Source organism: Diabrotica virgifera, chromosome 8 (genome assembly GCF_917563875.1).
Source record: "Diabrotica virgifera virgifera chromosome 8, PGI_DIABVI_V3a".
In the NCBI taxonomy this organism is placed as follows: domain Eukaryota; kingdom Metazoa; phylum Arthropoda; class Insecta; order Coleoptera; family Chrysomelidae; genus Diabrotica; species Diabrotica virgifera.
The window spans coordinates 46530604-46546521 of NC_065450.1; the positions used below are offsets into that span (position 1 = coordinate 46530604).

The window sequence follows — 15918 nt, forward strand, 5'->3', positions numbered from 1 at the left end:
TTTTGTCCGGCTAACCCGGATTTTCGATAACCCGGATCGACTGCGGTCCCGATTAATCCGAGTTAACGAGGTTCCACTGTACTTAACTTACCTTATCTTAATCTGACAATTTCGAGTATTTTTAAGGATAGATTTTTTTTTTTCGGGCCCCCCTAAACGAACTCCCCTGTGTTAAGAGCCAATATATGGCAAAGGTACATCTGCAGGGTACCGCGTTTCTCCCCATATGATAATCTGACGCGCTCGAGTAACTGCAAAAATCCCCGCTTGGGCTCCCCTACCATTATCAATATCGCTGTAATAATATTGTTGCTAGACAGGTACATTGTCATTGTATGCAGGGTGTACGAATCAAACTGTGTTTTTTTCTCAAACTTTGGAACACCCTGTGGAATGTTCTAGGTTTTATAAAATACTAAAATTAAAACCCAACTATAGCCACAGATTTTCTTAACATTCTGTTTTTTATTCATTCGCTTATGTTGGATAATAAAAAAGTTAGGCACTTTAACAACTACCCCTGTTTTTCGTCAATACAGGGTGTTTTTCAATAAGTACGGCAAGCTTTAAGGGGTAATTCTGCATGATAAAATAATGACAGTTTGCTTTATAAACTTATGCCCGCAAATACTTCGTTTCTGAGATAGGGGGTGTTGAAATTGTTCTTACAAACTGACGATTTATTTATTGCTCTAAAACGGTTTGTGATATGCAAATGAAATTTGGTAGATTTTAAGAGCTAGTTATTGCGCATTTTTTGGCATACAATTGAGAATTTTATATTCACCATTGGCGTGCATACGGGATATATCTAAAATATTTATACCCGTATGCACGCCAATGGTGAATACAAAAATTCTTAATTGTATGCCAAAAAATGAGCAATAACTACTTCTTAAAATCTACTAAATTTCATTTGCATATCACAAACCGTTTTAGAGAAATAAATAAATCGTCAGTTTGTAAGAACAATTTCAACACCCCCTATCTCGGAAACGAAGCATTTGCGGGCATACGTTTATAAAACAAACTGTCATTATTTTATCATGCAGAATTACCCCTTAAAGTTTGCCGTACTTATTTAAAAATACCCTGTATTAACGAAAAACAGGGGTAGTTGTTAAAGTGCTTAACTTTTTTATTATCCAACATAAGCGAATGAATTAAAAAACAGAATGTTAAGAAAACCTGAGGCTATAGTTTTTGGTTATAATTTCAGTATTTTATAAAAGCTAGAACATTCCACAGGCTGTTCTAAAGTTTGAGAAAAAAACAAAGTTTGATTCGTACACCCTGTATACAATGACAATGTACCTGTCTAGCAACAATATTATTACAGCGATATTGATAAAGAATAAGGCTATAAAATATTAAAAAAATTACTTAAATCGGACATCAGGTTTAGGAAATACAAGACATTAAAAATTACCCATTTTTTGGGGTGCCCGTTTTCTCTGCCGGTGAGTGTATATTAATATAAGATATAGGTCTGGATCCCGCGTATGAAAAAAAAGTTGATTAATAGCAAGCTGAAAATTTGTTAATAGCTTAAGGGTGTCTAGTCGGATAAACATTGATATATGGGAACACTGGAACAGGGGCAGTTTTAATTGTGGAACAGGTTAAAAATTTGGAACGGTCAGACCACGAAAACGGCACATTTATTTTGTCCGACAGAAGAGACTTAAACTCTCCGAACAGAGCTTAAACTCTCATGCAAAAATCAGACTGCTATTTATCACCAAATGGGCGTTTTAATGAGTGGAACATGTAGAATATGTCAAATGACAGGAATTATGACAGGTGATAAATAGCAGTCTGATTTTTGCATGAGAGTTTAATCTCTGTTCGGAGAGTTTAAGTCTGTTCTGTCGGACAAAATAAATGTGCCGTTTTCGTGATCTGACCGTTCCAAATTTTTAACCTGTTCCACAATTAAAACTGCCCCTGTTCCAGTGTTCCCATATATCAAAGTTTATCCGACTAGACACCCTTAAGCTATTAACAAATTTTCAGCTTGCTAATCAACTTTTTTTTTCATACGCGGGATCTAGACCTAATAAGCATGTATATTTTGTTGTTTAGGTTTTTCTTCTACGATATTAAAACTAAGTAAGGAGTCTCATATGTAATTCAGAGATATGAATCAGCTTTAAAGAAAATACAGAACCATTGATTTCCTGGTAATGATTGACTCGTTATTGGAAAATAAAAGAAGGAGAGGATATCTCACTAAAATCAGTAACAGAACTGTTTAATCCATTCGCTGCCAATCAGGCAAACAGGTGGATCTGGTGGACCAAAAAAATCTTGGAGTGGAGACCGAGAGCGGATAGACGAAACCCGGGAAGACCACCCACAGGATAAACAGACGACATAAAGAGGATTTGTACCAACTGGATTGTAGCAGCTCAGGATAGATCTGAATGGAAGTTTTTCTAGGAGGTCTATGTTTAGCAGTGGACGACTATTGGCTGATGATGATGCCGATCACCTGCCAGCGCGTGATTTGGTTGAGTCAGTCAGGTGCCGTTCACGTGCCAGCGAGTGATATTGACAGTGGTCACTTTAGTCAGGTGCCGTTCAACAGAATGGCTCATGGTTGAGTTCCATCCTGTTCGATAGACAGCGAATGGGTTAATAAGTACTTACATCATTATCATCATCATCATCATCACGTAGCGCTACAACCCTGGGTGGGTCCTGGCTGACTGTACAACTTTCTTCCAATTTCTTCGGTCTTCCATCAATCTAGGGTCAAATGGAATGTTCATTTTCCGGAGATCTGCTTGGATGTTATCTCTCCATCGCATTCTGGGACGTCCAAGTGGTCTATTGCCTGTAGGAATCTCGTCCCATACCAGTTTTACAAGTCTTTCGTTATGAAGTCTGTGCACGTGGCCTGCCCATCTTAGTCGCTGTGATTTAATTTCTTGGACAATATGGGTGTCATTGTAAAGTGCTTTTAATTCAATGTTGGTTCTGATCCTATACTGGTTTGTGTTAATGTCGTGGTGAGGTCCGAAAATGTTTCTAAGTATTTTTCGTTCAAAACGTCTGAGCTTTTCTTCGTTTGATTTGGTCATGGTCCACGTTTCGCATCCATATGTTAGTACTGGTCTGACGATGGATTTATAAATTTTGATCTTGGAACTTCTTGTAAGATTTTTTGATTTTATAAGCTTATCCAGTGCGAATAGACAGCGATTTGCTGATTGAATTCTGTCTTTTATTTCTTCAGTAACATCGTTGTCACCTGTGATTACGGCCCCCAGATACTTAAAACGTTGTACTCTTTCGAACTTGAAGGTGTTGACCGTCACATTTTGTCCTATCCTGTCTCTTCGTGTCGTTCTATTTATACACATATATTTCGTCTTCTCTTTATTAATCCTCAGCCCTTCTTCGCTTGTTGCTCCTTCCACCTTGTTGAAAATGGCTTTTGTGGATAGTATGGAGTCTCCAACGAGATCAATGTCATCTGCGTAAGCTAGTAATAACTTGGGACCTTGAACCGATAGCAGTTCTGTCCTTATTTCGGCCGACCTCATGGCTTTCTCTAATACAAGGTTAAGAAGTAGTGGAGATAACGCATCACCCTGTTTGAGTCCACTGTTGATTTCAAAGCTGTCAGACAGTTTATTATTTACACCTACTTTTGATATTCCACCCTCCATACATACTTCATCATCCGAATGAGTTTCTTTGGTATTGAGAACTCCGCCATGGCATTCCATACTTGGCTTCTTTCTACGCTATCATATGCCTGTCGAAAATATATGAAGAGATTGTGTATGGGTCTGTTATACTCCCATCTCTTTTCTAGAAGCTGTCTCAGCGTGAATAGTTGATCTATTGTGGATCTGTTTGCCCTTACAAGTACTTACATGAGGATACAATTGCAAAAGATTGGAACAATGCAGTGATAGTCTTGTTATACAAAACAGGATATATTGCTAAACTAGAAAATTATAAACCCATCAGCCCCTTGACACAAATGTACAAACTGTTTAGGAAAATCTTAACGAAGAGACCAACCTACACTTTCTATCAGCCCAAGGAATAGGCAGGCTTCTGGATAGGATACGGCTCAGATGACAATTTGCATAACATAAAGCCGTACATGCTGCGGCCTTTTAATAGTGCATCTCTCTCGCACTCTCTTGAACGGCCGCCTCAATACGCGCTTAGCGCTAATTTTTAATAATTACAAATAACAGGTTTGTAATAAAATAATGACAAAAATTTTTTCAGGATCTTGTAGGGAGGGCTTTAAAGTTTGATTTGGTGACTTTCTGAGTTTTACAGAGTTTTACACAGTTACAAAGTTTTTCAAAATACTTTTTTAGCTCAGAATGATCCAAAGAGTGTAAGAAAATTGTCCAAAGTAAAAAAATTGATTGAATTTATTTAAAAAAATTGTTTAAATAATTTTCCGACCGCGGTACCCCATGGCACCCTGCAGATTTGTTATAAGGAGTAAGAACTTTTTGAGTAAGTTTGTTAAAAAACTTACAAACAAAACCAAATTGGAATAATAAACCTAACGGGGGCGAGCATACAGCCTGGACTATGTAACAAAAATACTATAAGCATCAAATCAAAAAAAGTGATTGTTTATAGTATTCAGCGATGCAAAAATATATAGGTAGTGTTTAAGTTCATTTTCACAATCTAGTAGCGTATTGCATGTCATGCTTTCTTTGATCCGTTGAATATAGAATGTTGTAGCACCCTACGTTGTCGCAAATTATTAAGAGAATTCTAAATAGTAGTTTAACAACCTTTTAAATTGCAGCTGACATTATCACGCACAGAAAGTACTTGTATTAATACATTTTATATCCAAATTATGTATATATGTACAAAAACATAAATAACGAGAAATAATAATGTTATTGCAACGTAGACATTTAGGAAAAGCTGTAAATCAAATTCCTGTATATAAACCAGAGTAATTAGCAAAATAAAAGCCTTTATCGTGGCACTGTTTGATTCTTTTTCTTTTAGCATCATACCCCGGGTTGGGTCTTGTGCCCTTCTCCTCCATTGTGTTATATTCATGATTTTCAGGTCGTCTTCCACGTGATCCAACCACCTCGTTCTGGACCTTCCTGTTTTTCGTCTTCCATTGTGATATTTTCATTGTTGTTTTCCATCTTCTTGCCTCTGAACATGCCCCAGTCATGACAGGCTTTGAAGTTTCACAAATCTTACAATTTCAAAGTTTCACAAATCTTAAGACAGATAATTTATGTGCAATAAGTTCCCTTAATTTTCCGAACTGCCGGTTAATGCCGGTTATGCTAATAATATATTGTTTATGTTTCAACAAGTTTTTCTTTAATTCTAGAGCGTGTTACCGGGGCAATTCTCCTATTCCCCCGTAGATTCGCCACTGTTCAGTAGTTTTCTAAAGATAAGGAGGAGCTGCAGCTTGGTATTTAATAAGTGTGAAGCATTCATGAAGACATGATAATTCCTCCCACCCCTTAGATCGGCCACTGTTGAGTAGGTGTGTCTAAAGAATAATAATAAAATAATAATATTAATGAATAAAATTCGGCGGAACTGCAGATATACTGCTATTGGATAAGTGTGACGCATTCATGAAAACATGATACATCTTATGTAGCTCTAGCAGCACATTTTCTATCACACTTCTTTAATTTTCTGATGACTTTTGTGGGTTTTCTGAAGACTACAATACGATGCATGTAGCCCAGTCGGGATAGCATTTGACCTTGCATTAGGAGTTGCCCCAAATTTTATTTTTCTAATCTTTAGGGAGGGTAAATATTAATATAAATTTCAAATCTCGACTGAATTCCACCGTTGCGTTAGCCGCCATTTTGATTTTAAACTAGAACCGTTTTTGCTCAATATCTCCGCCATTTTCAATTTTTTGACAAAAAGTGTACAAACTGAAATTGTTGAAAATGCGATTTTCTATAATTTTATTTATTATAATTTTTTTCGTGCGGTCGATATTTTCCGAGTTATGAGGGGAAAATAGTGACAGTTGTAGCATAATTATTGAATTATTGAATTATCTCGTTTATTATTGGTTTTACAACAAATATTTATCTATATAAAAATTAAGAGAATTAAATTTTGTACAATTGATATTGATAAAATCAATATTTAAGGGAGTACGTATGTGGTAAAGGTGCGAGCGTAAGACCTGATTGATTTTGTAGCAATTGTTTTTGTTCAATATCTTCGCCATTTTCAACTTTTCGACAAAAAGTGTAAGAACTGAAATTGTTGCAATTACGATTTACTACAATTTTTCGAGAGAACCAGTGGCGGGTCTACAAGGGAGAAATGGGAAAATTCCCCCCAACAGGGTCCAAAATTTAAAAAAAAATTGTTGGAACATCACGATATATTAGCTGATAAAAAACTTAAAATATCGACAGACAAATTCAACCAATAAAACCCGCTAGTTAATAAAATTAAGTGAACTTAATGTATATAATGTCTTTTTATGTCTTTTATATACTTAGTTTGGTTGATGTTTCATTGAAAGTTTCAAAAATTGTATAAAATATAATTCTCTTTATTTTTGTTTATGTACAATTATGTCGTAAAGTTAATAATAAATGAGACAATTAAAAAATTATGCTTCCCCTCCGCTTCCATTATTTTCCCCCTTAACTCGGAGAATATTGATCGTATAAAAAAATTGTGCCCAATAAATTGTAGGAAATTGCATTTCCAACAATTTTCTTTCCCACCATTTATGTCGAAAAGTTGAAAATGGCGGAGATATTAAGCAACAACAGTTCTCATTTAAAATCAATATGGCGGCTAATGCAACCGCGGAATTCAGTCGAGATTTTAAATTTACACTACTATTGATCTCTCCTAAAGGATATAATTATAAAATTTGGGGCAGCTCGGATACAAAATTCAATTCAATAATTATGCTCCCTCACCACTTTTTACTATTTTCCCATGTAACTCGGAAAATATCAACCGCATGAAAAAAATTGTTAAAAAGAAATTGTAGGAAATTATCATCATCATCATCATCATCCAACCAATTCACGTCCACTGCTGGACATAGGTCCCCCCCAATTGTTTCCACACTTCACGGTTTTGTGCTGATTTTTGCCAGTTTTTACTAATCCGCCTGATATCATCTGTCCATCGTGTAGGCGGCCTTCCTCTACTTCGTTTATCTTCTCTTGGTCTCCACTCCATCAGCTTTCGTGCCCATCTTGAATCTTTCAGCCTGGCGACGTGTCCTGCCCAGTTCCATTTGAGACTGGTGATACGTTCTACAACATCTGCGATACCGGTTGTTTGTCTGAGATCTTCATTTCTTATTTTATCCCGTATAGTTACGCCCAGCATGGATCTTTCCATGCGCCTTTGAGCAACCCGCATTTTCGACGCTGTTGCCTTGGTTAGAGTCAGTGTCTCTGCTCCATATGTCATTACCGGTAGCACACATTGGTCAAACACTTGTCTTTTTAAACCGATCGGTATACCGATCGGTAGGAAATTATATTTTGAACAATTTTAGTTGAAAATGGCGTAGATATTGAACAAAGACAATTGCTATAAAATCAATCCGGTCTTACGCTCGCTCCATTACCGCATACGTACTACCTTAAATATTAATTTTAGCAAAAAAATGAAAGAGATCAAAATTGTGTAAAATTTAATTCTCTTCATTTTTGTATAGGTACGTATTTGTTATAAAACTAATAATAAACGAGCTAATTCAATAATTCAATAATTATGCTCCAACTGTCACTATTTTCCCCTCATAACTCGGAAAATATCGACCGCACGAAAAAAATTATAATAAATGAAATTATAGAAAATCATATTTTCAATAATTTCAGTTTGTACACTTTTTGTCAAAAAATTGAAAATGGCGGAGATATTGAGCAAAAATGGTTCTCGTTTTAAATCAAGATGGCGGCTAACGCAACGGTGGAATTCAGTCCAGATTTTAAATTTTTACTAATATTGACCCTCCCTAAAGATTAGAAAAATAAAATTTGGGGCAGCTCCTAATGCAAGGTTAGGCCTGTTATTCGTCTAACCCGACTGGACTAATATATTGTATACCACGAATTCACATTTAACAGGCAAATATGCAGGAAGAAAATGAGTCTTTCTTCTTTCAATAATAAATATTTTCGTTCATTTGACAATTAGTACACTTAACGTAAACGCAGCACCTGAATCCAATAACTCCAGAAGGCTGAAGCTTCAGAATAATAGTTTTTCAGACCTTCTTCTTTTGCCCTTTAATTCGTCCAATTTTGAATATAGGCTTCCCCCAGTTTCCTCCATTCGCTTCTGTTTAGTGCTTTCTGTTTCCAGTGCGTTCCTCCTATCTTTTTAATGTCGTCTCCCCATCTCATCTGGGGTCGTCCTCTTGCTCTCTTTTCTGTCCATGGTCTCCATTGTTGTATCGTGGTATTCCACCTATTGTCCGTTTGTCTAGCGTTATGACCTGCAAAGCTCCATTTTAGCTTGTCTATATGTTGTCCTGCGTCTTTGACTTTTGTTTTATTTCTTACCCAGTTGTTTTGCTTTTTGTCTGTTAATTTTACTCCTAACATTGCTCTCTCCATGGCTCTTTGTTTCTTCATTATTTTATCCATATTTGCTTTGGTCAAGGTCCATGTTTAGGTAAGCGTATGTGAGAATTGGGAGTATACATTGGTCAAACACTCTTGTTTTTAAGTATTGTTGTATTTTTTTATTCTTTAGGACCCATTTTAATTTCCCAAATCCCGCCCAGGCTAATCTGACTTTTTTTCTACCTCCGCTGTTTGGTTTTCCATATTGATTTTTATTATGTCCTAAATATATAGATATCATAATCATTAACCGCTTCTATTGTAGTGTCGTTTAATATTACGTTTCTATTATCTTGTGTGTTTGTCATTGTTTCTATTTTGGCAAAATTCATTTTTAGACCTATTGGTTCGGATTCATTTGCTAGTTCGGTTAGCATGGTTAGTAGTTCTTTAAAACTTGATTCTATTACAGCGTTTCCCAACCGGTGAGTCGCGACCCACTAGTGGGTCGCTGGCAGATTTCAGGTGGGTCGCGGCGTGGCTCTTGCAGTAGCTGAGTGACGTACACAGTACAGAATAGCGTATCATCATGGGTGAGGGATGGGTCGCGAATATGAAAAACCATCAGAAGGTGGGTCGTCAGACATAAAAGGTTGGGAACCACTGTTCTATTATACTATTATTACTACATCGTCTGCATATCTTAGGTGGCTTAGTTTCTTTCCATTTATGTTTATCTCCCTGTCGCACACCTCTTGGTATGGGTTTTGTGGTTTCTTCCAATTGTACTGTCATTGTTGCTTTCTTGTAATATTATGTATTAGCATTCTGTATCTGAAATATATTTTACAGTTGTTTATAGCTTGCTCTATTGCCCACGCTCTATTTGACGCTGTCAAATGCTTTTTCGTAGTGAACGAACGCTAAGTGCAGATCTATATGGTATTCGTTAGCTCTCTCTGTTAGTGTCCTAATTGTTAGAAGACGGTCAGTAGTGGTGCTATATCCTTTTCGGAATCCTGCCTGCTCTACTGGTTGATATGAGTCCAATTTGTGTGTGATATGCACTGAGAACTATCTTTGACCAAACTTTGGGCCACTTTTCCATAAGAAGTGTTGCGGGATCCTTACTTTAGGTGTCAATTTAAAAGAGGTAAATATTACGGAATACAACTAAAATTGAAGATGGTAAGCTCTGAATCTACAAACATAAATACCTGTACATATAAATCCGACAACAGCCACAAACATGTAGAAAGAAGCATTATAGTACAGCAACGAGTATTGAGATAATTAATGGGCGCCACTACAGTACGCGGTCTACCGTCGCGCTTTAGCTGTAGCTTGCGGTCTACCTGTGCGGCTAAACAACACCATATTCTTTTTTCGAAGGATTTGCACACAATAATGAAAGGCAGCAAACCGTTTTTAGGTAAAATATTTATTGCTAAGTAGTAATTAAACAATTTCAGGAATATACAGTAAACTTATTTCTTCACTGTTATATAAATAACCAGGGCCCCCGTAACCGGGCGTGCAACGCGTGTAACGCACGCGGGCGCAACCCCAAAAGGGCGCCAAACCGAAGGTTTGGTAAACAAGAAATATTTATTTTAAATGAGATCATTTTTTTATCTTCTTCTTCACGTAATATATCAGAATTTTCCGACGTTGGCGGTCATCATTGCGAAGGCTTCTGCAATATGGAATTTTTTTATACAATCTTAATTTTAATTTTTTCATGGACTCAGAGAAATCTCAAAAATCAAATATTGTGTTATTACTGAAAAAATAATTAAAATCTTATTTTCTATGTGGTGTTAATAAACAATTAATTATTTACTACTATTATTGCATTTTTAACAATATAATATCAGAATATCTGTTTTTCAGTAGGTATTAATATTTTCTAAAGTATAAATTAATATTTAGCGTATGGTGCATGGTGCATAGTTCCAAATATTATTCAGTAATTATGGACTGTACCACAAATTTAAATTGTACAAAGCAAATAAGCCTAATTTTGCGTTATGTTGTATAAACGATAATTCTAAAAAAAGTTCAAATACAAGAGAGTTTTTTAGCTACACGAATAATATTTGACACTACAGGGGAAGGGTTATTTAATTTTGTAGTTGAACAAAATTTAAATATAAAAGACATGAGAAGTCAAGGGTATGATAACGGTGCCAATATGCGTGTATGATAAAGGTAGGATAATCTCCTAGCTTTTTTTGTTCCTGCACATAGCTTGAATTTAGTAATGAATTTGCTGCTAAAGTGTCAAATAAAATAGTAAACATGTTTAATATAGTACAAAAACTTTGCGTATTTTTCTCCTCCTTCACAAAAGATGGGATATTATAAGACTACATGTTCCTACCTGACTACAAGAGTGAATCTAAAATCCCTAAGTGATACAAGATGGTCGAGTAGGATAGAAGCTATAAAGCCATATAAATTTCATATAATTAAAATTTGTGATAATCTTACAAATATAGCAGATACCTTTAACATAGAAATTAGACAGTATTAGAATAATTGATCAAGTCCTAAATTCTTTAAATAGTAGATTTGATATGATGTTTCGTTATGATCATTTTTTTGGTTTGTAGTGATATTATTACATTAAGTGATGATATTTTAAAAAACTGTCTTGCTCTTCAAAAAAAAAGCTCACTTATTAAGTAAAAACTGTACTTACTACTAAAAACTCTTAATAATCAATATATATTTGAAAATATGTAACCACATCTTTACCAAATATCACTTATTCATTAAGAATCCTCCCCACTCTAACTATGTCTGTTACTTCTGGTGGTGAATTGGTGAGAGATCATTTTCAAAATTAAAGTTATTAAAAATTATTTGAGTTCTTCTATGGTAGAGGAAATATTATCTAGTTTGACAATATTAGCTATATAGCAAGAGCTCGTCAATAAAATTGACTTTGAAGAAAATATAAAAGAATTTGCTGCAGTCAAATCTAGAAAACACCCATTTAATTCAATTTACATTTACGCTATCGCTTTTTAGATATAATAGTGTAGGCCCAAAATTTCGGAAAAATATTTTTTAAATGTACTCATTTTTATCGAATCCTGAGAAAACTAATAAATATTTTTGAAAAATTTAAACGCAAAATGAAAGATTATATTTACCAAGGGCCGAAAGTCCATTAGAATAAACAAAAAGCTTTTTTTTAATCAGATATTTAAAATTAAAAATCATACTAAATTTTCTCTTTTTTTCACCCCTGCAACTTATTAAAATAAACATTATAGAAGTGTTCAGGGGTGTTCGGCTCTCGGTAATAATGTAATCTTTTATTCTGCGTTTAAATTTTTGAAAAATACTTAGGTAGGTACATATTAGTTTTCTCAGGATTCGAAAAAAATTAATACATTTAAAAAGCATTGGCTCGGAATTTTGCGCCTTCGCTCTTAACTAATATATTAATGTTTTATTTGTTTTCTTTGCCATCATCAGCACGTCAGTTACAAGAAAAATGCAGTTTGAGTTCTTACAATTTCTGTCGTATTATTACAAGTAAAAAATAAAAAATTATAGATTTGTTTCATAAGTGGATATAGTAGATTTAAGGGCGCTAAAATATATGCTGCACGCGGGCGCTGCTCAACCTTGCGGGGGCCCTGTAAATAACACCACAATCTTCTTGGTTAGGTTGTCTGTGCGACTTTTTTTAGCTTTAATCATTAACTTCCTTTCTCTCGTAAATTAAGGTGCATAATTTTTTTCTTTAATAATAATTAGGCTGTATCTTTTTGTAAATAATTATAGTAGGGGAGGAATATATGCTAAATTTGCAGTTACTCGAGCGTTATGGGGACGCATTGGGTTGTGAAGATAGGGTCATAAAACCAAAAAAACTAAGTAAAATTTTCCATTTAAGTGGGGACTTTCCATTTTTTAATTAAATTTTCCATTTCAAACCATAATTCGAAAAAATGTCACCAATAAAAACTAATAATTTTTACGTAAAGAATCCAAATCTGCAATAAAAAAATGGGGGCTCTTAGTTAAGATTTTAAAGTAACCCCCCCCCCCCCATCTCCGTGAGGAGTCGTGTTTACTGTCATTCGATAGATTTTTCAAAAATATTAAATACGTGAATTTGGCAGTTTTTCGTTCTGATGTTCATTTCACGAAATATCGCGGAGTTTCTATTTAAAATTTTAAATTTATCCCCCACCCCTCTCCGTAGGGGCTCGTGTTTGGTATCATTCGATAGATTTTTGAAAAATATTGAACAGGTATTTTTTAGTGTTTAGATCTGACGTTTATTTCTCGAAATATTCGCTTTTTTCTGGTGAAACTTTGTGACTCACCCATTTCCTTACGCCCAGCTGCCCAGCTCAAACCGTAAGATTTTTGAAAAATATACACTGTTGTCCATGTATTTAACTTACCTTATCTTAATCTGACAATTTCGAGTTTTTTTAAGGATAGATTTTTTTCGGGCCCCCCTTAACGAACTCTCCTGTATTAAGATGCAATATATTAGGGGTACATTTACAGGGTACAAGGTTTTTTCCCATATGATAGTCTAACGTGCTCGAGTAACGAGTAACTGCAAAAAATCCCCGCTTGGGCTCCTCAACCATTAAGTTACATATAATATTTTTGTAAATAATTGGAGTGCATTTTTTTCGTAAATTATTAGTTCTTTTTTTACATTTTTTTTTGCATTCTTTTTACAATTTTAAATTTATTTTCCCCCAGATGTTTATTACTTATAAATCAATTTTTTTTCTGCAAGAGTTTCGTTGCATATCATCATTTTGCTCAAATGCAAAGCCTTCAGGAATTTTCAAATTGCGATTGGTACACCGCACACTATAATAGAGCTATATGCACAAGTATACCGCATCTTCAGGGTAGACCGCATTCTATAGTAGCATCAATTATTGAATATGTTACATACCTATATTGCTCCGGAGCCGGTGGAGGATCAGGCCTTCTTCTGTTGTCAGGGGGTAAAACAGTGAAAGCACCGGGAGCCAAATAATGAAGCTGGAGTTCGTCTTCGAATTGTTTTCCGGCTCTTGGTGGCGCAACTTGGCGGTTGTCTGGTGGCCGCATGTTTTCAAACCAAAATTAAGAAATTTTATTCGACATCGTTTCGGTTTCATTCCAGTAACGTTTAGAAGAACCTCACGAATATCTGAAAGTACAAAAAAAGTTAATTAAGTGATCGCTTCTATTCGTAACTATAGAGTCAAAAGAGTAAAGGGTTTATTTATTTAATACACGGTATAACCCAATTAGGAATGTGGCGACCCCACCGCCCAAAGGTGTTTTATACTTTGCAGTCAGCCCAAGGTAGCAAGTAGATACTTTTCTACGACCCCGGTAGAAGACAGATCTGCTAAAGGGACGCAACCCTGCCTTAAGCAACCCTTGATTTTCTCCGTAGTCCCCTACAAAGGAGCCATGTCCTAACCAAACTTTCCATCAAATTCGTACCTATCCATATCACATCCTAACCCACTACCAATACGCACTGTAAATCAACTCAGTAAAACAATAAACAAAGAAATCCGAAAAGACATAAGGCCACATATAAGATGATAGAGGTGACAAGGGTGGTAGACGAATATAGAAGTCTGAAAGTTCTAAGACACAACATGTCCACAGGAAAAAAGAACATACATAAGTTAAGAAATACACAAGACGACATTGTGACTGATAAGGAAGATATAGTGAAAACAGTAAAAGACTTCTACAGACAACTTTATGAAACAAGTGAATCCGATGAAAGACGCCCTTTGCCAAAAATAGAGAATCAAGGCTCAGAGTTAATGCCGAACATAACTATTGGCGAAATTAAAAATGGGCTTTAAAAGATGAAGAACAATAAATCCCCAGGTGAAGACAAAATATTGACTGAAAGCATAAAACTAGGAGGAAATAAAATTTTACTGGCACTTGCTAAATTATTCAGTAAATGTCTGTGCGAAGCGATAACACCGACGCAGTGGAACAACGCAGAAATCGTCTTACTTCATAAGAAGGGAGATATCAACGACCTTAGAAACTACCGACCCATTAGCTTGCTATCACAAGTATATAAGCTATTCACAAGAGTTATTACCAAAAGACTAGGAAGTAGGTAAGTTGGATTTCTATTAGCCAAAAGAGCAAGCAGGTTTTAGAGCAGGATATGGCACTAATGATCATTTACAAGTAATTACACTAATTGTTGACTACGAAAAAGCTTTTGACATCATAAGTCATCAAAAAATGCTAAAAAGGTGTCGTATTGATCATCGCTATATAAACGTAATTAAATACATCTATCAAAATGCAACAGCAAGCGTGAAACTGGCAGATAAAAAGACCTTGGAGTGCGACAGGGAGACACAATTTCGCCAAAATTGTTTACAACATTATTAGAACATACGTTTAAGAACGCAAATCTGAGTGAAAAAGGAATTAATATCAACGGAGAAATAGTTAGTCATTTGAGAAACATCACTTTCCTACACGTCGTGATCACATCAACAGTGTCGTCTTTTTCGGTCATTCGGTTCTTCGTGAATTGGTCTCCTAAGATTGGCTAGAAGATGCTTCCCTCTGTAGATCTTGGGCGTGATCCCCTCAAATCCATTGGGATAGTGTGCCAAGGCTATTATACAGTAGATGGTCACATCCTTCCTACTTGAAAAATATCATCTACATATCGGTACCATAACATTATTTGTGGATGTGAATGGACAAAAGTAGTTTCAAGAGAATCTAGAAAAAATCTGCAAGTAGTGGAGATAGAGGATTTCCCAATGCTAAACCTTCTGGTCGGTAACTTTTATTGTTGAAGATAAAGAAATCTTAAAAGAGGCAAAATTGAAGTAGTGAAGTGATTTGGGAGCATTTGTTAGGGTTTGTGTTCTTTGAAATTAGGAGATTGTTGACAATTGGAATGGTTTCTATTCTGAGAACATTAGTGAAAAGATTAGTTACATCAACTAACTTTCACTAACCTTTCAAATAATTTTACTATGGTCTCTTTTGATGAACTTACTTTACTTCTTCGTGTCTGCCCAGTATCGGACTACGTCTACACACTTTGTATTTGCGAGCCATAAATCATCGAGGGTGTATTGTGATGGGCAAAGTCTGCATACTCTCAGGTGCTCCACGTTCTGTATCTCCCCACATTCACAAAGTGTGTCATTATCTGTCTTAATGCCCCATTTAATGAGGTTCTGTTTTACAGGGGCAACACCTGTTCGTATACGGTTGAGTGTACGCCAGGTTCTCAAGTTCCAGGTTCATTCCATTAGGTCGTTCTGGATGTAGGAGAACAGTTCAGATGGTTCGACGCTGACATTTCTCATAAATCTTTTCC

The 15918-nt window shown here is 35.5% G+C and overlaps 1 protein-coding gene across 1 annotated transcript in view; it reads right to left on the reverse strand.

Moving 5' to 3' along the window:
- The window catches only part of LOC126889949 (protein stum-like), a 226238-nt gene extending 212506 nt beyond the window's left edge, over positions 1-13732 (reverse strand). The window contains exon 1 of the mRNA XM_050658703.1: positions 13495-13732. Within this exon, the coding sequence (XP_050514660.1) occupies positions 13495-13652 (158 nt within the window). The 5' untranslated portion in view covers positions 13653-13732. The remainder of the gene's footprint in view (positions 1-13494) is intronic.
- Between the last annotated feature and the right edge of the window lie 2186 nt (positions 13733-15918).